Raw genomic sequence first — 24,857 nt, 5'->3', positions numbered from 1 at the left:
AGAATATGGGAGATATGGGAAAAAGACTGGAAATAAATTATTTGCATCGATATGTCCTGATGGCAATTTTAAAGAAAACAAAAAAAGTGCATAAATTGAAGAATCATTTCCTATGTTGTGATTGAGAGGTTATGTTGGGGGAGGGGGGTGATGACAACTTCCTTATTGGCTCAAGGGGGCGATTTGTTCAAAAAGGTTAAAAACCACTGGTTTAGGCCATCATGATGAAAATAAACTTCATAGTTTTAAACAGTCCTCGAACAAGTACAGTAGTCCTTAACCTGAATACAGGCAGTCCTCAACTTACAACCATTCATTTAGGGACTGTTCAAAGTTATAACAGCGATGAAAAAAAAATGAATTGTGACTTTTTCCACACTTACGACCACTGCAGCATCCCCATGCTCACGTGATCAAACTTCAGAGGCTTGGCAACTGGCCTGTATTTATGACAGTTGCAGTGTCCTAGAGTCCTAGTATCACATTTGCAACCTTTTGACAAGCAAAGTCAATGGGGAAAGCCAGATTCTTTTAACAACCCCGTTACTAATTTAACAACTGCAGTAAATTAACTTAACAACTGTGGCCAGAAAGGTCGCAAAATGGAGTAAAACTCGCCGAACAACTCTCTTGCTTAGTAACAGAAATTTTGGGATCATTTGAGGCCGTAGATTAATCAAGGAGTACCTTCTAATACCTTGATTGTGTAGGGCAGGCTTACTACCCTGGTATGCCCACAACTAAGGAACATTGCTAGGAAGGGTTAATGCAATAGAATTTGTAAAGCCTAGAGAGACGCAAGCCTGTATCCAAAGGAAAGTTCCATTCTGTTTGTGCCGGGGAATCATCTTGCTGCACGTTGTAAGCCTGGAGAGATCCGTGAATTTGCAAATTTTTAAGGAGCGCAATACAAAAAACAGGTCATTTTAAAAAGCCGCAGGGAGGAAGGGGCTACAGCAGTGTCAGATAATGTTTTCAAAGGCTGTTTTATTGGGGTCTCCTATAAGAGACCCCGGCGAATGAAATTAGATGCTTTATTAGGGCTGTCTGCATCCTGAAAGGACGATGATTTAATGTTTTCTTTCTAGATTTTTATAGTGGGGTGGGGGGTGAGGGTGGGGCACAAAGAGGATAGGGATAATTTTCTGCCTGGAATTTTTGTTCCCTCTGCATATCAGCCACGTTGGCTGGGGGTGTGCACTGGATCCTATTTCTTCTACGTTTGTTTGGGTGGTGTGTCTTCTTTTAAATTTTGCACTTTTGTCCCTTGGGGTATACCATTAGCAGTCCTAGCAAGTTCTTTTGTACAATATCCTCACGATTGGATAGTCTTCATATGAGACGCTTCATGTGAGACGCATGTACATTGCATGGATGATCATTTGCATATGCGTGAGATGCAAATTAACGGGAAGCACATTGCTGTGCCTTAAAAGAGGAGGACCTGCCCAAAATTAGAATGTGAAGTTTGCCCTGGCTTAATGTAATCCATGTCTATGGTTTGCAGTTGAATTGCACTTAGATTTCGGGCTTTTGCAGGTGGCTGTTTGACTGGGTTTCATGCTTTCACTAAACCATTTTATTGCTTGGGATGAAGCAAGAATGCCCCATGAGGATTTAGTGTTACATGTGAATCAGTCCATTGAGACTGTTCAGTCCAATAATCCTTATTTGCTGTTAGGTGACAATATAACTTAGGTCAGGAATGAGTATCCTATCATTAGGATTGATGAGCATAGTTGGATAATTCATAAAAATTGAGGAGTAAAATGGCTTTGTGCCTCCTGGAATCATTGTTGTATGAATGAGAAATGTGGTTCCTTAGAATAAATCCAGTACTCCCCATCTCCTTTTAAGCCTATTAGTAAACATTGCATTTGTAAAAAAAAAAAAAAGTCTCCAGAAAAACAGCTTTCGTTCCAGTGCCTTTTCTTTCTTATTTCCTATCTAGTACTTCTCAGTGGAAAGCACACTTGTGCCATTTTCAAAAAGGTGGAAAATGCTGATGCTTCAATTGGTGAATAAGTTTCATTGAATGCTTCAAATCTGTTGCATAATGCCACAGTGAGGAATGCTGCTAATAAAGACAACGATAGAACAGGCCAGTCCTTGAAGGACAGAATGTCAACTGTGCAAGAGGTAGAGGCTTCCGGATCTCTGCTACATCACAATATGAATCCTGAAGTAAAAACAGAAGAACAAGACTCCGTTGACCCCAAGCCAGGAGAGGGAAGAACACATTTTCTAAACTTTGGGAAAAGCAAGGAAGAACCAAAACATAACGTGAAAGAAGAGCCAGAGGAAAATCCATCAAAGAACTGGGATGCCCAGTTGCAAGAGTTTCTGAAGACACTGCAGGGTCCTCAGGGAAGAAGAGAAGGTTCACAGTTCCTGGAGCCAAAGCTCTGGAATGGTCCTAAATTGTCTCGGATGTCCTCTCAAGGAGGAATGGATACCAGCAAATGGTCGGAAGAAATGTGGATTTCCCAGATCGAGACTCATCTCGTTGGGACAACCCAAGACGATTGGGACACCCTTCTGGATGTTGCCCATGGTGGGAAGGAGAAGATTGGAGATCTGGCTGAAGAAGCCATCAGGGTGGAGACAAGATGCCATCCCTTCCGGACCCTGAGCTACGAAGAGGCCAAGGGACCTCGAGACTTTTGCCAGCAGCTTCAAGAGCTTTGTCGTGAGTGGTTGAAACCAGAGAAACGCACCAAGGAGCAGATCCTGGACCTGGTGACCTTGGAGCAGTTTCTGTTTGCCTTGCCTCTGGATATGCAGAATTGGCTCAGGAAATATGGCCCAGAGACTTGTGCTCATGCAGTGTCCTTGTCAGAGGAGTTCCTCTTAAAGAGACAAGAGGCCCAGACATGGGAACGGCAGGTGAGGGTATTTGCAGTTGGGAACATTGCTATTTTGGGGTTTACAACCACACAATATAAATTAGGTACTCCCCAATCTTAATAAAAAAAATACATGCCTGCTCACCAGTATCTTCCATCTGTCGTGACACAGTTCCTTTGATGAGGACAAGGGATTAGGGCAGAGATCCCCAACCTTTTGGGCACCAGGGACCGGTTCTGTGGAGAGAAGTTTTTCCGTGGACCAGAGGGGGCGTGGTTTTGTGTGCTGCCTGCATCCTGCAGATGGGGTTTGCTTGTTTATGCGGCCCGGTTGTTGGCATGCTGCGACCCGATATCAGTCCACAGACCGGGGGTTGTTGACCCCTGGATTAGGGGACAACTGCTCAAGGATGGAGATGAAAATATGGGCGCTGGAAAGCCAGTTTGGTGCTTGGTTAAAGGCACCAGGCTACAAATTAGAAGATTGTGGGATCTAGTCCTGCCTAAAGCGCAAAGCTAGCTGGGTGTTTTGGGGTCACCTAAAGAGAATGCAGTAAGTTCTTAAAGCTGGTTGAAAAAAAATGCTACCAAGAAAACTTTGTGGACTTGATCCTGTAGTTGCCCAGAGTCAAGACTGACTCTAAAGGCACACACACTGGCTGGCTCAAGGAGAGAATCTCACGGAAAATTTGCAGGCAATGCATTTGTGGGTATCCAGGCATCTGGGATACTGCTAAAAGGCACCCTTGGAAGCCCCAAAAAATAAAAAATAAAAAAATCTGCCTATAAAATCTTACAAGATTAAATCTCATTGGAGTTTGCTCATATAGTATATATGAGCAAGAATAGTATAATTCCTTTATGAGGTAGAGATAGCATACAAAGAAATAAAAATGATACATTGAAGATATAATCTGTCCTGTTGAATAGACGGGAGTCTGCCTTTTAAATATTAAAATGATTATTTTTAGGAGCTGCATAAGAAATCACTGCACGGTATCCAGGAAAGAAACATTTCTGCACAAGGAAATCTGAAAATAAAGGTTTGAAATAAACGAAAATTACTGATTCCCAGTAGCCTGAAGATGCCCTGGGGGCGGCCAAACTTTATATATATACATATATATATATGATTTTATTGTCTTTTTTATCTGTACTATGTTATGCTTTTATTGCTTTAGACTGCAGGAATCTTTGAATTCTGACAAGGTAGCAACTAAATAAATATATTTAAATAAATACAGCTAAGACTCCCAAACTAGTTTATCAGGTTCCAGTGCTCATTTAAAAAAAAAATCCGAATGAATTGCTCAGAAATCCTCTTTAACCCCCCCTCCTCCCCCCGAAGAATAGAGAACTGTCGGGGCCTTCAGACTTGGCCCTTTTATGATTTGTGGACTTCAACTCCCAGAATTCCTCAGTCAGCGTGTCTGGCTGAGGAATTCTGGGAGTTGAAGCCCACAAGTCATAAAAGAGCCAAGTTTGAAGACCCTGCTCTAATCAGTAAATAATGTTTTAGTGGTTAAGTCACCAGGCCGGCAACCAGCTGGGGTGATATTCTCTCTCTCTCTCTCTCTCTCTCTCTCTCCCTCCCTCTCTCCCTCTCTCCCTCCCCCCTCTCTCTCTCTTTCTCTCTCTCTCCAACCCACCTCACAGGGTTGTTGTTGCGGAGACAATAGGAGGAGAAGGATGGGTTGGATATGTTTGCTGCCTTGGGTTATAGTCTAAAAATAATAAAGCTGGCATACAAATAAATACATAAATAATGGCTTGGTCACCCACTGCACATTTTGACTTCAGCATGAATTCACTTGGAACTGTTCCTCCCCCCCCCCCTCTTTTCCAGATGACAGAGATGTCAGAAGAAGATATTGGGAAAATGCTCAAGTCGAACCAGCTTCTGTCAGAACCACCAAAGGACGAGGATTTCAGAATGAGTAAACCAGAGAGTGACGGCAGCCAAAACTTGAGTAAGTTCTTAAGAATTGGCTAGCACAGTGATGGTGAACCTTTTAGAGACCGAGTGCCCAAAAACTGGCCCCGCCCCCACTCCACCCCCCCTGCCCGCCCCCGCTCTGCCCCTCCATCCCCCGCCCCGCCTGCCCAAAGAACCACTCACTGCCTCCAGGGCCCGCCGCAGATCGCCCAGGCAGCCCAGCAACACCATGGCGGCCACACCCTCTGCCCGCGCCCTGCAGCATCAACTGTGCACGATGGGGTGTGAGGGCAGAGTCTTGTCTAAGCTGCCTGGCTGCCATGTCCTTGGCTGCGCTGCTCCATGTGGGCCACGCTCGAGGGTGAGTCTCCTTCAGGGGGGCTGCTGGAGAGGAGGGGGTCGTGGGGGGAGCCAAGGCTGGGGCAACGGCACATGTGCCCAGAGAGTGGGCTCCGAGTGCCACCTCTGGCACCCATGCCATAGGTTCGCCACCACTGGGCTAGCATATAAATTGAATAATGAATAAATAAATCTCTTTTGCTTTCTGGCTCTTGGAGACAGATCGTTCAGGCTTTTCCCTGAATTGCAAGAAAGCAGAACAAAGAGCAAATGTTGGCCACGTCTGTGATGCATTTTATGTATTCATTTGCTAAACCCGTGTGCCTTCAAATCCAAGCTGACTCATGGCAACAATCAAAACATCTCTGGTGTAACTTAATAAACCATCAGAGATCCCAATAAACAGCGTAATTCTAAAACACCCATAAACTCAGCACATACAGTAGTGGCCAAAATTGTGGAAACCTTTTGGGAAAAGTGTATTTTTGAGGTTTGATGGCTAATAACACCCCTTTTTTTGGAGTAGTACCATAAAATTATATATCAATGGAAAGATAATTTAATAAAGAATGTAATGTAACATAGTTTGTTAGATAAGATAAGATAAGATAAGATAATCTTTATTGTCATTTTTTTTTACCATGGGCAGAACAGCACACATCAAAAATGAAATTTAGTTGCCTGCTCTCAAAGTGAAACACATACATGACACACACCTAAAACATACTATATACAACATATATTTAGACCCACACCCCTACATATACATAACAAATAAATATTAAATACTGTCCATCTTGAATATATAACGGAAGGAGGAAGCTTGAGAGTTCACAAGGTTAATGCTGTATGGAACGAAACTATGGCTGAATCTGGATGTTCTGCTGCGGATACCATGGTTACCTGCATTGTATTCTCTGAAAAGTTATAGCCAAATAACCAGAAAAAGGAAGTACAACTTGCTTAGGTTGATATCAGGTAGCTTTCCTTCATCTGATTATAGCCAATGAGCACAAGTGTTTAGAGAGCCAATCAGGTGTCATCTTGTTTTGGCAATGAGCCAATTAGATCACTAGGATTCAGTTATTGATGTCATGTATTGAAGCTGAGTGGAGGACATTTGTCGGCATGTTATCAAGTTGGTTGGGTTTTTTTGTGTGTTCTTTTTAGTGAGCTTGTAAAACGTAATAAAATTAAAGTAACGGTGCAAAGAGTTATCTGGTTGCCCAGAAAGCAATGTAAAATAGTATTATTAAGTGAACAAGGCTACCGTTATAAAGAAATTAGAAGGAAAATTGGTGGAAACTTAACCAAGGATGGCACTTCTACTGTACACTTTTCCCCAAAGGTTTCCACAATTTTGGCCACTACTATATCTACATAAATACTAATACAATAATTAAATTACTAACAATAATATATTCTTCATTCTGTTCATTTTCATTCAAGATAAGTCAGTTTGAAAGTAAGCGATAGAAATCCATGCAGTGATTTTCATCCCATAGTGCAGGGGTCTCCAACCTTTGCAACTTTAGGACTTGTGGACCTCAACTCCCAGAATTCCTCAGCCAGCCATGCTGCTGAATAATTCTGGGAATTGAAGTCCACAAGTCCTAAAGTTGCCACGGCTGGTGATCAGACCCCTGCCACAGTGGACACTTGAACCTTTCCACCCAGTACTTCAATCCAAATATCAACCCATCAAGCCTTTTCTGCACAATCAAAAGAGTTAGTGGGAGACTATTTCAGGCTCATTAGCCCTCATTAGCTAGTCACACCCTTCAGGGATTCGAACCTGGGCAGCTTGCATGTTAGGCAGTTGTATTACCCTTTTGAACCACAGGTTCCCCCTTACTCCTGTCAGCAGAAACCAGAGAGGATATATATCTTATCTGTTGGGTAATACAGCTGCCTAACATGCAAGCTGCCCAGGTTCGAATTCCTGAAGGGTGTGACTAGCTGATGAGGGCTAATGATCCTGAAATAGCTATACTAGTCTCCCACTAACTCTTTGCCAGCCACAAATTTTGAATTTATAGTGCTCACAGTATGTGACGTCTGCCTGCAAAACATGCTCCTAGATTGGAGCGAAACGCAGAACAGACTGATTTATATTTGGTGGACCGGGTGCCTCACCCAACAGATAAGATATATATCCTCCCTGGTTTCTGCTGACAGGAGTAAGGGGGAACCTGTGGCTCAAAAGGCTAATATAGTAATACAGTTGCTTCACATGCAAGCTGCCCAAGTTCGAATCCCTGAAGGGTGTGACTAGCTAATGAAGGCTAATGAGCCTGAAATAGCTATACTAGTCTCCCACTAACTCTTTGCCAGCCACAAATTTTATATATATTCAAAATTTGTGGCTGGCAAAGAGTTAGTGGGAGATAGGTATAGCTAGTCACAATCATTGTGTTCCCTGGTGCTCTTTGAGCTTGGTTGTTTTCTTGCAGACATTTCATCACCAAGCTAGGTAACATCATCAGGGTAGATCACTGGGCAAAAGGATGGCCTATTTTGTGAGGATATTAACTTGTTTTGTAAAAGCAAGCAAGCTGTCTAACTGATGGTCACACAAGAAAGCATGTTAATACAATACTTTCCGGTCAATGTCCAGTTTCCTTCCTTTCTTTTAGCAGGCATCGGGTGGCTGAATGAAGATGGCGAATCAAAGCTGATGAATTCTGAGAGAAGGGAGCCTCTAAGGATGTTCTTGAAAGCTGCCATTGAGAGCGATCTGCCGGTTTTCAAAGAGAACAATGGAAGCCATGACGCGGCACCTAGGCAGAATGGAAGTGATGTTAGGAAGGGAGTGGGCCAGTTAGTTCAGCCCCAAAGTGTTTGCCCAGGATTCAGAGGCCCTGCTGTCCAAGAGGAGGAGGAGATAAATAATAAGGGGAGTGGGGAAGGGGCGCAACAAAGCTCACAGATTACAACAACTGAAAGCCCCGATGCAGAAGAGAAGCTGTTCCGATGTTGGCATTGTGGTAAAAACTTTGGTAACAGCTCCCATCTGCTGACCCACGAAAGGACCCACGTTGGTGAGAAACTCTACAAATGTTCTCACTGTGGAGAAAGTGAGAGGATCCACAAAGGCCAGAAGCCCCACAAATGCTCTCATTGCGGGCAGACGTTTGACAGTCATGCTCACGAGGAGATCTCCGCGGAGGAGAAGCCTTACGTGTGTGCCGAGTGTGGGGAAAGTTGTAGTCAGAAATCCGATCTTTTGAAACACCAAAGAACCCACCCGGGTGAGAAGCCTTACAAATGCTCTGTGTGCGGCGAAAACTTCCGAAATGAGTCGAGTCTCATAGTGCACCAGAGAATCCACACTGGTGAGAAACCGTATGTGTGTTTGTACTGTGGGAAGTGTTTCAGCCGGCGCTCGCACTTCCTGTCGCACGAGAGAATTCACACAACTCTATGCTCCCACTGCGGAAAAAGTTTCAGTCAGAAATCGGAGCTGTTGGAACACAAGAAGACTCACCTGGAGGAAGATTTGTTGGCTTGTTTTGCCTGCGGGAAAATATTTGAACGCAGCTCTGAGCTCTTGGCGCATGTGCAGACTCACCAAGAGAAGCTGTTTGAGTGCTCGGCCTGTGGGAAAAAGTTTCGGAACAGTTTGCAGCGCCTTGCGCATCAGAAAGTCCACACAGGAGAGAAGCCGCACAAATGTTCCCATTGTACGAAAAGCTTTAGCCAGAGACACAGTCTGATAGCTCATGAGAGAATCCATACTGGAGAAAAGCCACACAAGTGCTTAGTGTGTGGAAAAAACTTCCGAAGCATCTCGGATCTCAAATCTCATGAGAGGACTCACAGGGGAGAGAAACCCTACCGTTGCTCTCATTGTGATAAAAGTTTCCGGTGGAGTTCACATCTCCTGTCACACAAGAGGATTCACACGGGAGAGAAACCCTACCTGTGTTCTGATTGCGGGAGAACGTTTGACAAGAGATCCAGCCTTCTGGTGCACGTGAGGATCCACACAGGGCAGAGGCCCTACGTGTGTACGGATTGTGGGAAAAGTTTCTTCTTCAGCTCGGTCCTTTTGCGGCATCAGAAGGTCCACGTGGGAGAAGATGTTGCAAGGTGGTTAGAGCACGGGAAAGGTTTCGGACAGCATGGGGACCAGGCGGAAAAGGTCTCAAAGTGTCCTGAGTGCACCCAGGGACCGTCTCTGAGTTTGGATCTTGAACATGCGCAAATGCAATTGAAAGGAAAGAGATTTGAATGCCCGCTCTGCAGCAAAACGTTCAAAAACAGCTCTCACCTTAGGATGCATCAGAGTGTCCACACCAAAGTTCAACCAAGCCAATGTCTGGACTGCGGGCGAAATGTAATCAGGAAGCCTAACCTCATTGCCCCTTTGAAAAAGCTTTCTGGGCAAACCCCAGGGAAATGCTCAGAATGTGAAAAACGGTTGAATTTGATCTTGGGAGGAAAACGTTGACCTCGACCTTCTTCCACCCATCTCCTTCCTGAATGTTACACTTCCTGTCCCTTAAAAAAGAAAAGATTCTTGTGTCAGAGGACATTTAGGGGTGGTGGTGACGTGTACGTCAGTCAAAAAAAGGCCCAGATGGCCATACCCGTGGAATCAAAGCTCAGCCCTTTTGATGTGGAGCTATTCCACGATTTATGATGTTTAGTGACCGTTGGACGCTACGGCCTACCTGAAGAAGATCAAACATTTGGAGGATTGGGTATCCCGTTGGCATCACGTGACCGTACTTTGGGCGTTGGGCAACAAGGACAGATTTACAGCCCTTTGCTGTGTCATATGGCCGTGTGACTGTTTTACAACCGATTTGCCAAAAACTGGCACTTCTGTTTTTTTTTACCAAAACTGCATTTATAATGAACAATGGGTATCCACTTCTGTTATGTTTGCTTTAACAACCGGTGTTCACACAGTCACAGTGATTCACTGAGGTATATAATAATAATAATAAAGTTGGAAGGGACCTTGGAGGTCATCTAGTCCAACCCCCTGCTCAGTCAGGAAACCTTATACCATTTCGGACAAATGGCTGTCCAGTCTCTTCTTAAAAACTTCTAGTGTTGGAACTTTCACTGCTTCTGGAGGCAGGTTGTTCCACTGATTAATTGTTTTAACTGTCAGGAAGTTTCTCCTTAGTTCTAGGTTGCTTCTCTCCTTGATTAGTTTCCATCCGTTGCTTCTTGTCCTGCCTTCAGGTGCTTTGGAGAATAGCTTGACTCCCTCTTCTTTATGGTAGCCCCTGAGATATTGGAACACTGCTGTCATGTCCCCCTTCGTCCTTTTCTTTGTTAAACTAGACATACCCAATTCCAGCAACCGTTCCTTATATGTTTTCGCCTCCAGTCCCTGATCATCTTTGTTGCTCAAATGATTATATATATATATATATATATATATATATATATATATATATATATATATATATATATATATATATATATAAAACAACCATTATTATTTAAGCAGTATTCACTTAACAACTGTGGCCTTTGCTTAACAACTGTCACAAAAAATGTCATAAGACCAGGCCCAGTCACGTGGTGACCTGCTTAACAACTGCAATAACTTGTAATCATAATCCAAGGCTTAATTACAGTCATAAGTTGAGGGCTGTTGGTAGTCATTGGCTCTGATTCTTTGGTTTTATCTCAGCCAGTCTCAGATTTTCTTCAATCTTCAAGTTTCGTTTCCTTGATGTTGAATTCTGTTTTCTTTCTGCTTGTTTTCCACCTAAATGCTTTTTTTAATTAATCAATTTGGTTTATATGCTGGTCTGTTTCTGAAGACTCCAGCTTCAGCTTATATTGGTTTCTGCAGCTTGTGCCAGTCCTAATGGACAATCACTTGACTATGAGCCAGCAGTATGCAGCAGCAACCAAAAAAGCTAATACAATCCTGGTGTTGTATAAACAGAGGCACAGAATCAAGGTCACGCGAAGTACTAGTACCACTTTACAAAGCCCTACTAAGACCACACCTGGAATACGGCAGCCAAGTTTGATCACCATATCATAAAAAAGACATTGAGAGTTTGGAAAAAATTCAGAGAAGAGCAACTAAGATGATCAAAGGCCTGGAGGCTAAAACATATGAAGAAAGGCTGCGGGACTTGGGTTTGGCTAGTCTACAGAAAAGAAGAAATAGGGGAGACATGATCGCAGTGTTTCAGTATCTGAGGGGTTGACACAAGGCAGAAGGGGTCAGGTTGTTCACCAGAGCACCAGAGGGAAGGACGAGAAACAATGGTTGGAAACTGTTCAAGGAGAGAAGCAACCTGGAATTAAGGAGAAACTTCCTGCAGTGAGGACAATCAACCAGTGGAACAGCTTGTCTCCAGAAATCGTGGGCACTCTATCACTGGAGACTTGTAAGAAGAGACTAGATAATCACCTGCCTGAAATGGTGTAGGTTCTGCTTAAGCGGGGGGCTGGACTAGAAGACCTCCAAGGTCCCCTCCAGCTCTATTCTATTCTCACAGTTTCAACTCAGTTGCTGAGTTGTCACCTTTCACAGCTTTTGTGTGGTCTCTTTGATCATAGTTCTACAAATTCAGCGAAGACAAGTGTATTTATAATTACATGAACAAAGATATCTTCCCAAAAGATGCTGCTAAGAATATTCAATATCTATTGGTTATCATTGGAATTTTATTTCCGTATTGCTTTCTCTGTTTTTTTAAAGGCAAGATCAAAATTTGTTGCTGTTTCATTTTTCTTTTGTGAAAGCAACCACTTTTGCTGTTGTTCTGAAGTCTGCTATTGACCCTTGGAAAAAATTATTTGAAATGGCACAAAGTGCAGCTTTTTAAATCTTTAGTAGCTGCATGCCTGGGTGCTATGGGTGGTATGGAGAGCTTTTATGATGTACAGAGACCGTATGTCTGATGACAACTTCTAAGATAACAGCTTATCAAAACAAACGTCTACTTCAGAGGTGTCCAACCTTGGCAACTTTAAGACTGGAGAATTTGGGGAGTTAAAATCCACAGGTCTTAAAATTGCCAAGATTGGATACCCCTAGTCTATTTCATTTATTCAATCACGTTAGTAAAGGTTACTTCATATTTAAAGTCATGTCCATAAACTAGATAATTGTTGTTGTTAGTTGCGAAGTCGTGTCCGCCCCATCGTGCCCCCATGGACAACATTCCTCCAGGCCTTCCTGTCCTCTACCATCTTCTGGAGTTCATTTAAGCTCAGTGACTCCATCCAGCCACCTCATTCTCTGTCGTCCCCTTCTTCTATTGCCCTCAATCTTTCCCAGCATTAGGCTCTTCTCCAGTGAGTCCTTCCTTCTCATTAGGTGGCCAAAGTACTTGAGTTTCAACTTCAGGATCTGGCCTTCTAAAGAGCAGTCGGGTTGATCTCCTCTAGATTTGTCCGATTTGATTGCCTTGCAGTCCAGGGGACTCGCAGGAGTCTTCTCCAGCACCATAGTTCAAAGGCCTCAATTCTTTGGCGCTCAGCCTTTCTGATGGTCCAGCTTTCACAGCCATACATTGCAACTGGGAAAACCATGGCCTTGACTATACGTACTTTTGCTGGCAGGGTGATGTCTCTGCTTTTTAGTATGCTGTCTAGATTTGCCAAGAAACCATAAGGTGAATACAGAAGCAGTCCCTACCTTCTGCTTGATTTCACCTCTAAAGTTAAGTCTGGTTAATTTTTAAAGCTAAAATGAGTAATGAGTAATAGTATTTGATGGACCTGTATGTGGGTCTGTAAAGTTTCTCACTCTGTGTCCTGAACACAGCTCCTTTTTCTTTCAAAAGTGATTTTGCAGACACAGTTCCTTGAGAAACAGCTTTCTCCCAACCCAAATTAATTTGACCATGGACACATGTATCTAACGGTTCTCCAAGGCCCAAACGTCTACTCCAGGGTTCTTCAAACTTGGCCCTTTTATGATTTGTGGACTTCAACTCCCAGAATTCCTCAGCCAGGCATGCTGGCTGAGGAATTCTGGGAGTTGAAGTCCACAAGTCATAAAAGCCAAGTATGAAAAACCCTGGTCTACTCCATCACCATGGCATCTAGGCATCTGTTGAGCGTTGCCTATAGCAACGGGGCCTGCTGGCATTCCAAAGCTTGGTACATGTCCTGTCTTTGGTCTTCATGGGACAATCTTGGCTCAAGCTGGTGGTGAATGATTTGCAGTGGAAGAGTGAAAGGTGACTCCTATAAGGTGGTACGCAATTTCATCTATTGTTGTGATAACTTTTTCACCCAAGAGCTGTTTCCATTAGGTTTTTATTGGGTTATCAGATCTCCCTGCTTCTGGTAGCTCCATGTTTTTTTTCCCCATTGTTACTCAAGACAGAAATGGATCCATCAGAAAATGTTGCTGTCTTCTTATTGGATACCTCAGACAATGCTTATAAAAATTGTGTACTGTATCAGATTTCTTGTCTAAGAAATTTAATTCCTATGATTGATCATGGTCAGCTGCGGCTTTGTTTTTTTCTTTTGGTTCCAGATAATTGTAGAATTGCAGCTTTATTAGATTTGGGAAAGAATTATACTGTTCAATTAGAAAGTAATATTAAAGAATGGATTCACAAGATGCGTTCCTTATTGATCTTGGAAATATCCTTTTACTTATAGATGGAGCAGTATTTTATGGATGGTCTAGGCCAGGGGTAGGCAACCTCGGCTCTTTTATGACTCGTGGACTTCAACTCCCAGAATTCATGAGGCAGCATGGAAACTTCTCCCTTTCCCCTCAGCATGGCTGGCTCAGGAATTCTGGGAGTTGAAGTCCACGAGTCATAAAAGAGCCAAGGCTGCCTACCCCTGCTCTAGGCTGACTTCATTTCTTATTAATAATATATGGTCTCTCTTTTGTAGCCTTAGATCTTTTCAATCACAATTTTGGATACTCTGTGCTCTATTATATTATGATTCACCTTAAAAATTAATCACAAAATGGGAGAGATTGATCAAGCTAATAAGATTATCATCCCATTCAGTTTGTGGGGGGGATTTTATATAAGATTTTAGCCAGGATGGCTCTCTGGCTATGATAGAAAACTTGGTTAACTAGATGACTGAATTAACCTCAGAATTAGTTTACGATGCCATGCATTAGGCCAGGGATAGGCAACCTTGGCTTTTTTATGACTTGTGGACTTCAACTCCCAGAATTCCTGAGCCAGCATGGAAACCTCTCCCTTTCCCCTCAGAATGGCTGGCTCAGGAATTCTGGGAGTTGAAGTCCACGAGTCATAAAAGCCAAGGTTGCCTACCCCTGCATTAGGCAAACCCCACAGATAAATGGTTTGTCCAGTAACCATTACACCCCTGAGGTTTGACTGTGGTTTAGCCTGATGCATAACCTCATTTTTTAAAAATTAAGTTGCCCTTGAGTTTTGAATGGCTCCCACCCTACTGGTGTTCGAAGAGTCCTGAAGACGCTTTACAACAAATATGATTGAAACCCCTTTTTCATCTTTTTCTTTGTTCCCACCTGTTATCTTTGCAAGGTTTTTTTTTTTTTTTAACTTTTGAGTTTTCTTGTTTTAATGCTTTTAACAATGGCCAACATTCCCCTGGTGAAAGTCGTCAGTGTTCCAGGAACGGTTTGTTCCATTTTACAGAAATGCTGCACCTCTGCTCCTGACACTGTCCGTGCAACAGGCTAAGGCCACAGGGCATATCACTCCCCACATGCTGGGGGTGGGCCAAGGCAGCTTTGCAGGAAAATGCCCATGGACACCAGGATTTTTGCACCCCCGATCTGGATTTCTGAGTGCATACAATGGGCTGGCTGGGATTAATAGGAGCTACAGCCAGCATGCATTTGGGAAAAGTTATCCTACACCAGGGGTAGGCAACCTTGGCTCTTTTATGACTCGTGGACTTCAACTCCCAGAATTCCTGAGCCAGCCATGCTGAGGGGAAAAGGAGAGGTTTCCATGCTGCCTCATGAATTCTGGGAGTTGAAGTCCACGAGTCATAAAAGAGCCAAGGTGGCCTACCCATCCTACACTGTTTCTCCATCCTTGGCAATTTTAAGATGGTTGAACTTCAACTCCCAGAATTCCCCAGCCAGCCATTCAATTCTGGGAGTTGAAGTCCATCCGTCTTAAAAGTTGCCAAGGCTGAAAAACACTGTCCTACGCGATGAGCTTTGCTTATTTGCCCTTCCCTTCCAAATCCACAACCCCCCCCCCCACACACACAAAAAAAACCCCTCTATGAGTGATCTTCGTGCTCCAAAGGTGTTTCTTCCCCCAGAAGCCCAGAAGGGGTTAATTATACCGAGATCTGCTTGCTAGAGGCGCCCAGAGGCAGACTCCTTCCTACTTACTAGCCCTCCACTCTTTGACTAGTCGTGAGAAGCTCAGTTCTGCATTTTATTTATTTATTTCCCTTTGGCAGCTTGAGAGGGAGGAGCACCGCTGCAGGAGGTCAACAGGCTGCAATGCAACGGTTGCAAGAAGGAGGTGAGTGGAAGATTTAGCGGAAAGGGAAGGAAGGGCATCCCTGCTTTGAGCAGGCTTTGCAAAACAGGTAGCCTCGCTGCAACTTTCCTGCATTGGTAGGACCTGCATTGCCCCAAGCTAGCCCATCGCTGGAGATTTTCAAAAAATAAAAAATAAACCGGATAACTATTTGACTCGGATGGTATAATAAGATCTCCTGCCTTGAGCACGGGGTTGGACTAGAAGACCTTTGGGTCTTCTTTGAGCCCTATGATTCTATGTTCTATGTTCCCTTCCCCCATTCTCTGGGATCAAGAGGGGAATCCAGAAGAAAGAGAGGGAGAGCCCTGGTCCCTTCAAGGAAAGATTTGGGGTGGATCTCCAGAGCATTGCTTTGCTTAGCCAGCAGGATCCCCACAAACCACAGCAAAGGTGGTTTATTTTATTTGGAAGGGAGGGAACTTCGAAAGATTAGACTGGAAAGATAAAAAGGAAGATGACTAGTCAAGAACTCTGATCTACTCTACAAATGGGCAAGGAATAATTTGCTGGTTCCTTTGCCTGTAATCTCAGGCTGATCGATGCAGAATAAATCAGCCACACCAGACTGGATTTTTCCTTTTACTTCTAGTTTATTTAGGTGCACGAAGGAGACTTCCTTTGCTTACAGGTTGCACTAGAGCAGCGTTTTTCAACCTGGTCAACTTTAAGATGAATGGACATCAACTCCCAGAATTCACCAGCCCTTAAAAGTTGCCAAGATTGAGAGGCACTACTCTAGAGTTTTGGTATGTTCTTCAGAAACTATTGAAAACTGGAGGGGTGGAGGTGGGGGCTCAATCAGAGGGAGTTCCAGGGACTGCAGAAGACGTAGTCAGAGCCTGCAACTCCACCACACACTCCCAACTAAAACCATTACCTATATTGTGACTCGTGGACTTCAACTCCCAGAATTCCTGAGCCAGCCATGCTGAGGGGAAAGGGAGAGGTTTCCAAGCTGAGCCACGCTGGCTCAGGAATTCTGGGAGTTGAAGTCCACCAGTCATAAAAGAGCCAAGGTGGCCTACCCCTGCCTTAGACTTTGTGGGGAGGCCTTTTGGAAGAAATAAAGCGACACGAGGCCAGGAACGAAGTTGGTGTACCTTGATTGTAATTTGCAGGGCAACAGGAAGTAAAAATGGAACAGGAAGACCCTGAAGGGAACGGAAAAGGAAAAAAACCCAAGGCTGTACAGAAGGATCTCCAAGCCACCCAGGCTGGAACTGGGGCTGAGCTTCATTTTCAAAAGCTTTTGAAGCCAATCAAGCAGGAACCGGAAGATGAACTGCAACAGCGCTGGGAAACCCAGTGGCAGAAATTCCTGAAGACCATGCAGGTGCCTTATTTCTCAGAAAGATGTCCACAGCTGGCTCGGCCTCTGTTGGAGGAGAGTCCTAGAGAACTTCAAGCTTCTTTCCCCCCCTTGAAGGGGATAGCAGAGACCAGTCTACTGTCTAGAGAAGAGGCGTTCAGCCAGAAGACCTTGTGCAGGACTTGTGAGAAAGACCCAGATTCTTCTGTGCAAGTGAAGGAAGAGATTTGGGGGGAGGACACGGAGAGCTTAGAAGAACAGAGCCAGCATTTCCGTCAGTTCTGCTACCGGGAGGCTGAAGGGCCCAGAAATGTTTGCGAGCAGCTTTGGAGACTTTGTCACCAGTGGTTGAAGCCGGAGAGGCATAGCAAGGAGCAGATTTTGGAGCTGGTGGTCCTGGAGCAGTTTCTCACCATCCTGCCCGAGGATGTAAAAAGTTGGGTAAGAGAAGGCAGACCGCAGACCTGCGCCCAGGCTGTCACCCTGGCCGAAGATTTCCTCCTGAATTTACAGAGAAGACAGCAGGTAAGAGCTTTTCCTAGCCAAATTCTGGAAATCTTGACTGGGGTGTAAAGGTATTCCTCAAATTACAGCTTTAATGGAGCCTGCCCGTTACCAGTTGTAAGTTGTAACAGTCATAAAACATTTTTTGCGGCAGTCGTAAAAGGAACCCATTTTTTGCTACAGGACAGTTTTGCCGAAAACTGGAAATAGTAATAATAGTAAAGTTGGAAGGGACCTTGGAGGTCATCTAGTCCAACCCCCTGCTCGGGCAGAAAACCCTACACCATTTCGGACAAGTGGCTGTCCAGTCTCTTCTTAAAAACTTCCAGTGTTGGAGCATTTACTGCTTCTAGAGGCAGGCTGTTCCACTGATTAATTGTTCTCACTGTCAGGAAGTTTCTCCTTAGTTCTAGGTTGCTTCTCTCCTTGATTAGTTTCCACCCGTTGCTTCTTGTCCTGCCTTCAGGTGCTTTGGAAAATAGCTTAATTCCCTCTTCTTTATGGCAGCCCCTGAGATATTGGAATACTGCTATCATGTCCCCCCTTGTCCTTCTCTTCGTTAAACTAGACATACCCAATTCTAGCAACCATTCCTTACAGGTTTTAGCCTCCAGTCCCCTAATCATCTTTGTTGCTCTTCTCTGTACTCTTTCTGGAGACTCAACATCTTTTTTACATCGTGGTGACCAAAACTGGATGCAGGATTCCAAGTTTGGCCTTACCAAGACATTGTAAAGTGGCATTAACACTTCACGTGAGCTTGATTCTATACCTCTGTGAGATGCAGTTTCGTGATTTTCGCCTTCTGGTGACATGTCCTGGTGTTGGGCACTCCAGTGCTCGCTTGTTAGTCACCTTTGCTTTCCAAGGAATGTGCAGGAGCCTTCTCTAGCCCCACAGATCAAACAATTCCATTTTTTTTCTGCCTTGCTTTTTCACAATCATAGGTAGCCACCGGAAACACAGTAGAGTGAACCAACCTATATTTGATGTCCTTGCTTTTCCATGCTCGGCTCATGTTCATCATTTCTGGGCAACCCAGTGCAATCTGACATTTTATTTCTGTGGTTCCTCAACCCTGTCATACTGATTTGGATTGTGTCCCTGATTTGCTTTGCAGGAACTGGAGCCGTATGAAAAGGTGATTGTTAATTCCCCCAAGGCAGAATTGGATCCATCAGATACAGAGGACCCAGGGAACTCCACGGAGGTTGAGCCTGATAGCGATGATGACCCTCCCTTATTCAGTAAGTGTTGTTGGAAGGAAGGGCTGAACTTGACCACAAATGGTTTAAACCAGACATCTTCAAACCTGACCCTTTTATGACTTGTGGACCTCAACACCCAGAATTCCTCAGCCAGCTCACAAAGGGCATATTCTGCCACTATGCTATGGCAGCCTCATGCAGAAAGAAAATCTTTCCTGTTAAATTCTCAGTTTGGGATTGCTGAGTCACTTTTCATGTGCTAATGGTATGGGAAAAACTGTGGGAGACGGGGCCCATAGACACTGTCTAGACCAGAGGTAGGCAATCTTGGCTCTTTTATGACTCGTGGACTTCAATTCCCAGAATTCCTGAGCCAGCATGGCTTAGCTTGGAAACCTCTCTCTTTCCCCTCAGCACGGCTGGCTCAGGAATTCTGGGAGTTGAAGTCCACGAGTCATAAAAGAGCCAAGATGGCTTACACCTGCCCTAGGCTATATAAATAACACTTAGAATAGCCCTTAGACCAGGGCTAGGCAACCTTGGCTCTTTTATGACTCGTGGACTTCAATTCCCAGAATTCCTGAGCCAGCATGGCTTAGCTTGGAAACCTCTCTCTTTCCCCTCAGCACGGCTGGCTCAGGAATTCTGGGAGTTGAAGTCCACGAGTCATAAAAGAGCCAAGGTGGCCTACCCCTGGCCTAGGGAATGGTCAGATAAGAGAAGGCATAGCCCTCAGCTGGGTGGAGAAAAAGGCTCACGAAGGAATCTCCCTAATTTCTTGGACTGGAAAGGAGACGTCGGAAGATTTGTACTTTCAGACTTGTATAATTCTGTCAATTTAGTTGTGCAATCATTAGCTGCAATAACGGAAAAATATTTGTAACTCAGGGTTGAAATGAGAGGCCCTTGGTGCTCTCTGAACTTGGTTGCTTTCTTGCAGATGTTTCATTACCCAAACTTGGTTACACCCTCCGTGTGCTAGAATTAGTTCACCTAATGCAGTGGTTCTCAACCTTTTTAATGCCGCGACCCCCAACCGGTCGTAAGTCGAGGACTAAACCGGTCGTAAGTCGAGGACTAAACCGGTCGTAAGTGAAGCACTACCCAACCGGTCGTAAGTCGAGGACTTTCCCTGCCCGGGAGCCCCGCGCATGCGTGGTGCCGCCCCTTGCGCCGGCCGAGGCGTAGCTGGCAAGCGGCAGAGACAGAGCAGGCCAACCACCGGCTGGGCCACCAGCTGGCCCAGCCCAAGGGAGGTAAGGCACCCGCCGGAAAAGGGGAAAAAAATGGCAGACAGCTTTGCTTGGCGACCCCCGTGAAATGGTCGATCAACCCCAAATGGGGTCACGACCCATAGGTTGAGAACTGCTGACCTAATGTAAATAAAGGTGTTAAACTCATCTCTTATTCATCCGCATCCTACCTGATTCCGTCAACTCCTCTGTTGTTTTAGGAAAGTTCTCAGATTTTCTCCAGTTCAATGCCAATGTTTTAGACTTGAGTTTGTGATTCTCTTTGGGCAGGTGATGGAGAAAGGAGCTGCCGTCATCACCCAGAGAGAATGGAGCGTGGAGAATTCAGGAGGATATCCACAAAAGACCGACGAGGACAGGCTAACCCAGATCCTTGCTTTGCTTCAGGATGTGAGGATGAGGAGCTGAATCAGGAAAGTGCCCAGATGGCTGAATTCAGTGACATCTCCTCAGAAAGAGGCAGAGAGACACTTCTCCAGGTACCTGAAGTAGAAGGAAGGCCAGGAGGTCAAGAGAGACTAAGACACACCCATGGAAACTCAGCCAGGAAGAGGCCAAGAAGAAATGTGGTTTGCAAGGAAGACGATTCAGACAGAAGCCCCAACCGGAAGAGGGTCCCTGAGTACCTATCCCAAAAGACGGCCACCAAATGTGTGAAAAAGAGCAGCCCGTGTGTTGACTTCGCTCAGCCAGCCAAGGCCCCATCCTACGAGTGTTCCTACTGCGGCAAGCGGTGGCCCTGCCAATCCCAGCTCAGCCGGCATCTCAAAATCCACACGGGCGAGAGGCCTCACAAATGCACAGACTGTGGGAAGAGCTTCAGCAACAGCTCGAACCTCAGCCAGCACAAAAGGGTGCACACCGGGGAGAGGCCCTACAGTTGCAAAGACTGCGGGAAAAGCTACCGACGCCGGGCCTCCCTGGTTCAGCACGAGAGAGAAACCTGCCGGAAAGGGAACCCCTTGAACACTCCAGCCGTGGGGTACATTGTGTTGGGGAACTGCACCTTGCTGTGTATGAAGAAATCGGGGCAGGGCAGGAAGAATCGGGTGATCGCGCCAAAGGGGTCAGAGGTCCCCCTCGCCACTCAGCCTTTAAACCTAGTAATGGGATATTCGCAAGAGAAAAGCCAGGCTGGCAGTTAGAGGTCTAGAAAACTTACATTGGATATATATGATGCTGTCTTTGACCAAACGGGCCTCTTGGCTGGAGTACAGGAACACCAGATCTTCTTTGGAAACAAATCTGTGGTAAAGTTATGGGCAAGGAGGTGTCGACCTTGAGGAAAACTCTCCTGTTTCAGTTTCAGCAAAATCCAAACATTAAACTAGGAGAGAGGCAGGAGGAGGAGGAAAATGATCAATGGAGGGCACTTCCGAAGGATCCCACAAAGTGACTTGTTAGGCCTCTTGGCTTGGAACAAGTGCCAAGAATAGGGAGAAAGGTTCTGCCTGGAAGGAAGCTTCCCCTGGAAATGCGTTGGGCCTATCTGCAGGTTTACCAAGCCTTTTAAGGCAGGTGTGTCAAACTGCCAGCCAATGGAGTGGGTGAGCCCACCCCATTGCCAGCAATGGGGGGAAAATTGCCACACATCGCGCGACACGAGTTTGACTTGCCCATTTTAGGGTATGCCGAAGGGAGCACAATAGCTTAGCTTTGGACAGTAAGGCTGTATAGATGCCTGGATTGCAAATGAACGAGAAAATTCAGAGCCTGTCCAGGTAGGAGTGATACCGTTGTCTGTATCTCTTTAAAGGCTGAGTCTTTCCCTGTCTCTTATGTCTGTCATGGTTCCGACTAATGAAACACTTCAAAGAACCTCCAGGCATCTTATCCTAAAAAGTCTTTTTTATTCATGTGACAAAATGTTGGCACGGCATGATAAAAGAGGTGCTAAGATCTGAAATTTCCATCCACCAAGCAGTTATTTTTGCTAGCATTTCCCCTCCCTTATTCGGCTGTCATGATTTACATTCTCCAGTTAGTTTGAAGGGCAAAGGTTCTCTTCCGTCCTCTTTCCCGGGCTTTTCTCTCCTCCCTCATTCTCCTCTGAATTAACTCTAAAAGTACCAGACAATTCAGCATAATTTGTCAAAGCAAGAATATTCAATATTAGCAGCGTTGACAATGTCTCTCCTAGAAAAAGACCCCTGGCTTAAGGATGTACTAATAGGGGGCAGCGCAAGTGTGCTGCTCCAAGTCGCCTGTTCCATTTGAGATTTTGACTGATGCACAGTGTGAATGTACTGTAAGATTTGACACGTGCCTTGGCAGCGTTAGTGTTATTCTCCGGCAGGTTAAATGATCTGTATTGAGTGCAAATCACAGAGGTTCAGTCAGTTTGCAGATACTTGTTCGGATCATAGGTGGATGAGATGCAATGAGTCCTTGTTCAGACTTTTTCAAACTGCCACCAGTTTAATCTCAATGCACCTGGAAGCAGAAACCATATAATTTTTTTCCAAATTTGAGAGACTCTCCTTGACCTAGTTGCCTCCTTTTTCAGTATAAAGGGCTGGGAAGGCAACCTGGAGGTTTCGTAACATTGGAAAAAACTATTTTTTTTCTTCCTTAAGCAACCCCTCCCCCTTTTTTAAAAAAATTAAGTGTTGAAATCGTGGAAGGTTTTGACAGAGATCAGACTGGATGTCAAATCCACTCTTAGTCTGCTTTGAAACGTCTATTTCTATGTCACTGAGGGGTTTAATGTTGATTACACCAGGGGTCCCCAACCCCCCCAGCCTTGAGCTTTTCGGAAGTGGGCTACGGAAGTGGCGGGCGACTGCCTGCCTGCGTGTTTTATGATCGTTTTTGCACCATACGTTTTATAAAATTTGCCAAATTTCAATTTCATGGGAGTTATCGGTCCCAGATGTTGGACACCTTCTATAAGTTGAAGTACTTTGATTCAAAAACTGTTGCCCTACAAGATACCGTTTTGCCCAGTTAAAGGTTACACAAAGATAAATGGGAGAGTTTTAGTAATGTACACATGATAGAATGACCAATTGTATATAGTTGGTATCATTTTTCACTGACATTCTAATGCGTCAACATTTCAGCCTGAAGAATTATTGCGGCTATAGTCAGAAACAGCATAATGATACAACAGAGCTACATAAGCAGACTAAATGGGATGACAATATCAGGGATCAGTAGAACCTGTGAACCAGCATAGTGATTGGATCCCCTTCACTGGATATATCTAATCAGAGGCTGGATAGTTATCTCTTGGGAGCGCTTTAATCTGCATTTTTTGCACGATAGTTATCTCTCGGGGATGCTTTAATCTGCATTTTTTTGCACAGATTGGATTTCAGGGCCCGAATAGCCCCTTCCAGTGCTGCAACTCTGAGTATACCTGATCAGGGAACAGGTTCACATACTTAACAGATATACTGTAAATAGGATAGACTGCCAGATTCTTTGGCATCTTTTCCAAGCATGTTTCTTATAGTCTAGCAAGATTTTGTCAACATCCAGCTTGAGAATCCAAATAAAACTCCAGTTTCATCCCATTCCTGAGAAGTTTACTGTTTATTGGATACACTGTATGGTTATGTCAATGTAAAACTAACGCTGAGGTTCCAACACCAATCCATAGACTTAAACCAGGGGTTCCCAACCTCCAGTCTATGGACTGGCACCGGTCCACAGCATACCAGAAACCGAGGCACGCAAGCAAGTGAAGCACCATCTTGTTGTTTTGCGGAAAATAGCAGGAGAAAGGAGTATGAGGTACTTTTGATACCTTGACTAATTTATATAAGGTGGGGTACAAAATTAATAAATATCATGGGTCAACCTGTTCCACTGGCTAATGGCTTGTACTCTCAAGAAGTTCCTCCAGGGATCTCACCTCAGTCTTGATTTATTTCCTCTCTAAAGCAGGTTGATTTCATTTTGTTAGGTCTCCCATTGAGCCTTGCTTTGTTGCTGGTGTTGGGCAGCACTTAAATCAAATACATTAAATTAAGGGTTTATAGACTTTCCTCCACCCATTGTCACTCTGCAGACATACAACTTCATTGTGAACTACAACACTTTTGCAAGTATTAGGTCAACGTTTTGTAAAGTATCATTGTAATCTGAAGAATTATAGGATTGTAATAAACTATACTATGACTGATATCTAATTGTTATGGCTATAATAATGAATGCAATTAATATCACTATGATAATACACCAATGTTAGTAACAATTATGGCTGTAATAATTAAAGCTATTAATATTTCTACAAGGGCAATAATAATAAATTGAAAAAGGCAGGTTTATTTGCAACAGTTTACAGACCGCTGTTCCTTTATTGCCATCAAAAACAACATCTGCCTCTCCAAGGTCCTTGGGAAGGGCTTGATAGGTGGATAAAAATGCCAAATTCAATCTGAACATCCAGCTGGCTGCAATAAACCACAATAATAATTATGGCTATAAAAATATTGTTAACCACTAGAGTAATAATGATGTCATCCTTACTATAACTATAATAGCAATGATGTCATCGTTACTATTACTATTGTGGGAAAACCCAATGGAAAAGACAAGAGATAGCAACACAAAACAATTCTTACTTTAAGATTCAGAGGTTTATTCTCTAATAATTTGAAACATAGCATAATAACATCAGTTACATTAACAACCCATTGCAATGAGGACCATATGGTATAGCAAATTCCAAAAGACAGCTATAGACCAATGGCCCCGAACCAGACTTAAACCAACATTTTTATACTTTTCTGCTACCGACCACACACTCATAATTCTTACTTTGCAAAGATGGTTCCCATCTGAAACTTCTATACCAGGGGTAGGCAACCTAAAACACTGAAAGAGCCACTTGGACCCGTTTCCCACTGAAAACAAAACACTGGGAGCCGCAAAACCCTTTTGATATCTAAAATGAAGGTAACACTGCATATATCCTTTTTTACCTTTAGTGTGTGTGTGCGTGTAATACACACACTTATAATAAAGGTAAAAAAGGATATATGCA

At 44.2% G+C, this 24,857-nt stretch overlaps 2 protein-coding genes across 6 annotated transcripts; both read left to right on the top strand.

Annotated features, from left to right (window-relative positions):
* The first annotated feature begins 805 nt into the window (after positions 1-805).
* Positions 806-10,174, top strand: LOC120318211 (zinc finger and SCAN domain-containing protein 2-like). Of its 4 annotated transcripts, none has more exons than XM_039365623.1 (5): positions 806-920; positions 1,952-2,886; positions 3,818-3,889; positions 4,693-4,816; positions 7,761-10,174. In XM_039365623.1, the coding sequence occupies exons 2-5, from the start codon at positions 2,122-2,124 to the stop codon at positions 9,572-9,574; spliced, it is 2,775 nt and encodes a 924-aa protein (XP_039221557.1). In that variant the 5' UTR covers positions 806-920; positions 1,952-2,121; the 3' UTR covers positions 9,575-10,174. The 4 variants fall into 4 exon arrangements, with proteins under 4 accessions (XP_039221557.1, XP_039221555.1, XP_039221558.1 ...); XM_039365621.1 differs by having other exon boundaries at positions 7,758-10,174; XM_039365622.1 differs by having other exon boundaries at positions 831-861; positions 7,758-10,174.
* A 5,223-nt stretch (positions 10,175-15,397) lies between these two features.
* Positions 15,398-23,995, top strand: LOC120318223 (zinc finger and SCAN domain-containing protein 16-like). Of its 2 annotated transcripts, XM_039365644.1 has the most exons (5): positions 15,399-15,569; positions 16,180-16,336; positions 16,709-17,424; positions 18,524-18,650; positions 20,135-23,995. In XM_039365644.1, exons 3-5 carry the CDS (start codon positions 16,726-16,728, stop codon positions 21,007-21,009), a joined length of 1,701 nt encoding a protein of 566 aa, XP_039221578.1. In that variant the 5' UTR covers positions 15,399-15,569; positions 16,180-16,336; positions 16,709-16,725; the 3' UTR covers positions 21,010-23,995. The 2 variants fall into 2 exon arrangements, with proteins under 2 accessions (XP_039221577.1, XP_039221578.1); XM_039365643.1 differs by lacking the exon at positions 16,180-16,336 and having other exon boundaries at positions 15,398-15,569.
* The last annotated feature ends 862 nt before the right edge of the window (positions 23,996-24,857 follow it).

Source organism: Crotalus tigris, unplaced genomic scaffold, assembly GCF_016545835.1.
Source record: "Crotalus tigris isolate CLP2741 ecotype Arizona unplaced genomic scaffold, ASM1654583v1 scf7180000020145.1122116, whole genome shotgun sequence".
Lineage (NCBI taxonomy): Eukaryota > Metazoa > Chordata > Lepidosauria > Squamata > Viperidae > Crotalus > Crotalus tigris.
This window is presented reverse-complemented; position numbering and strand designations above follow the sequence as displayed.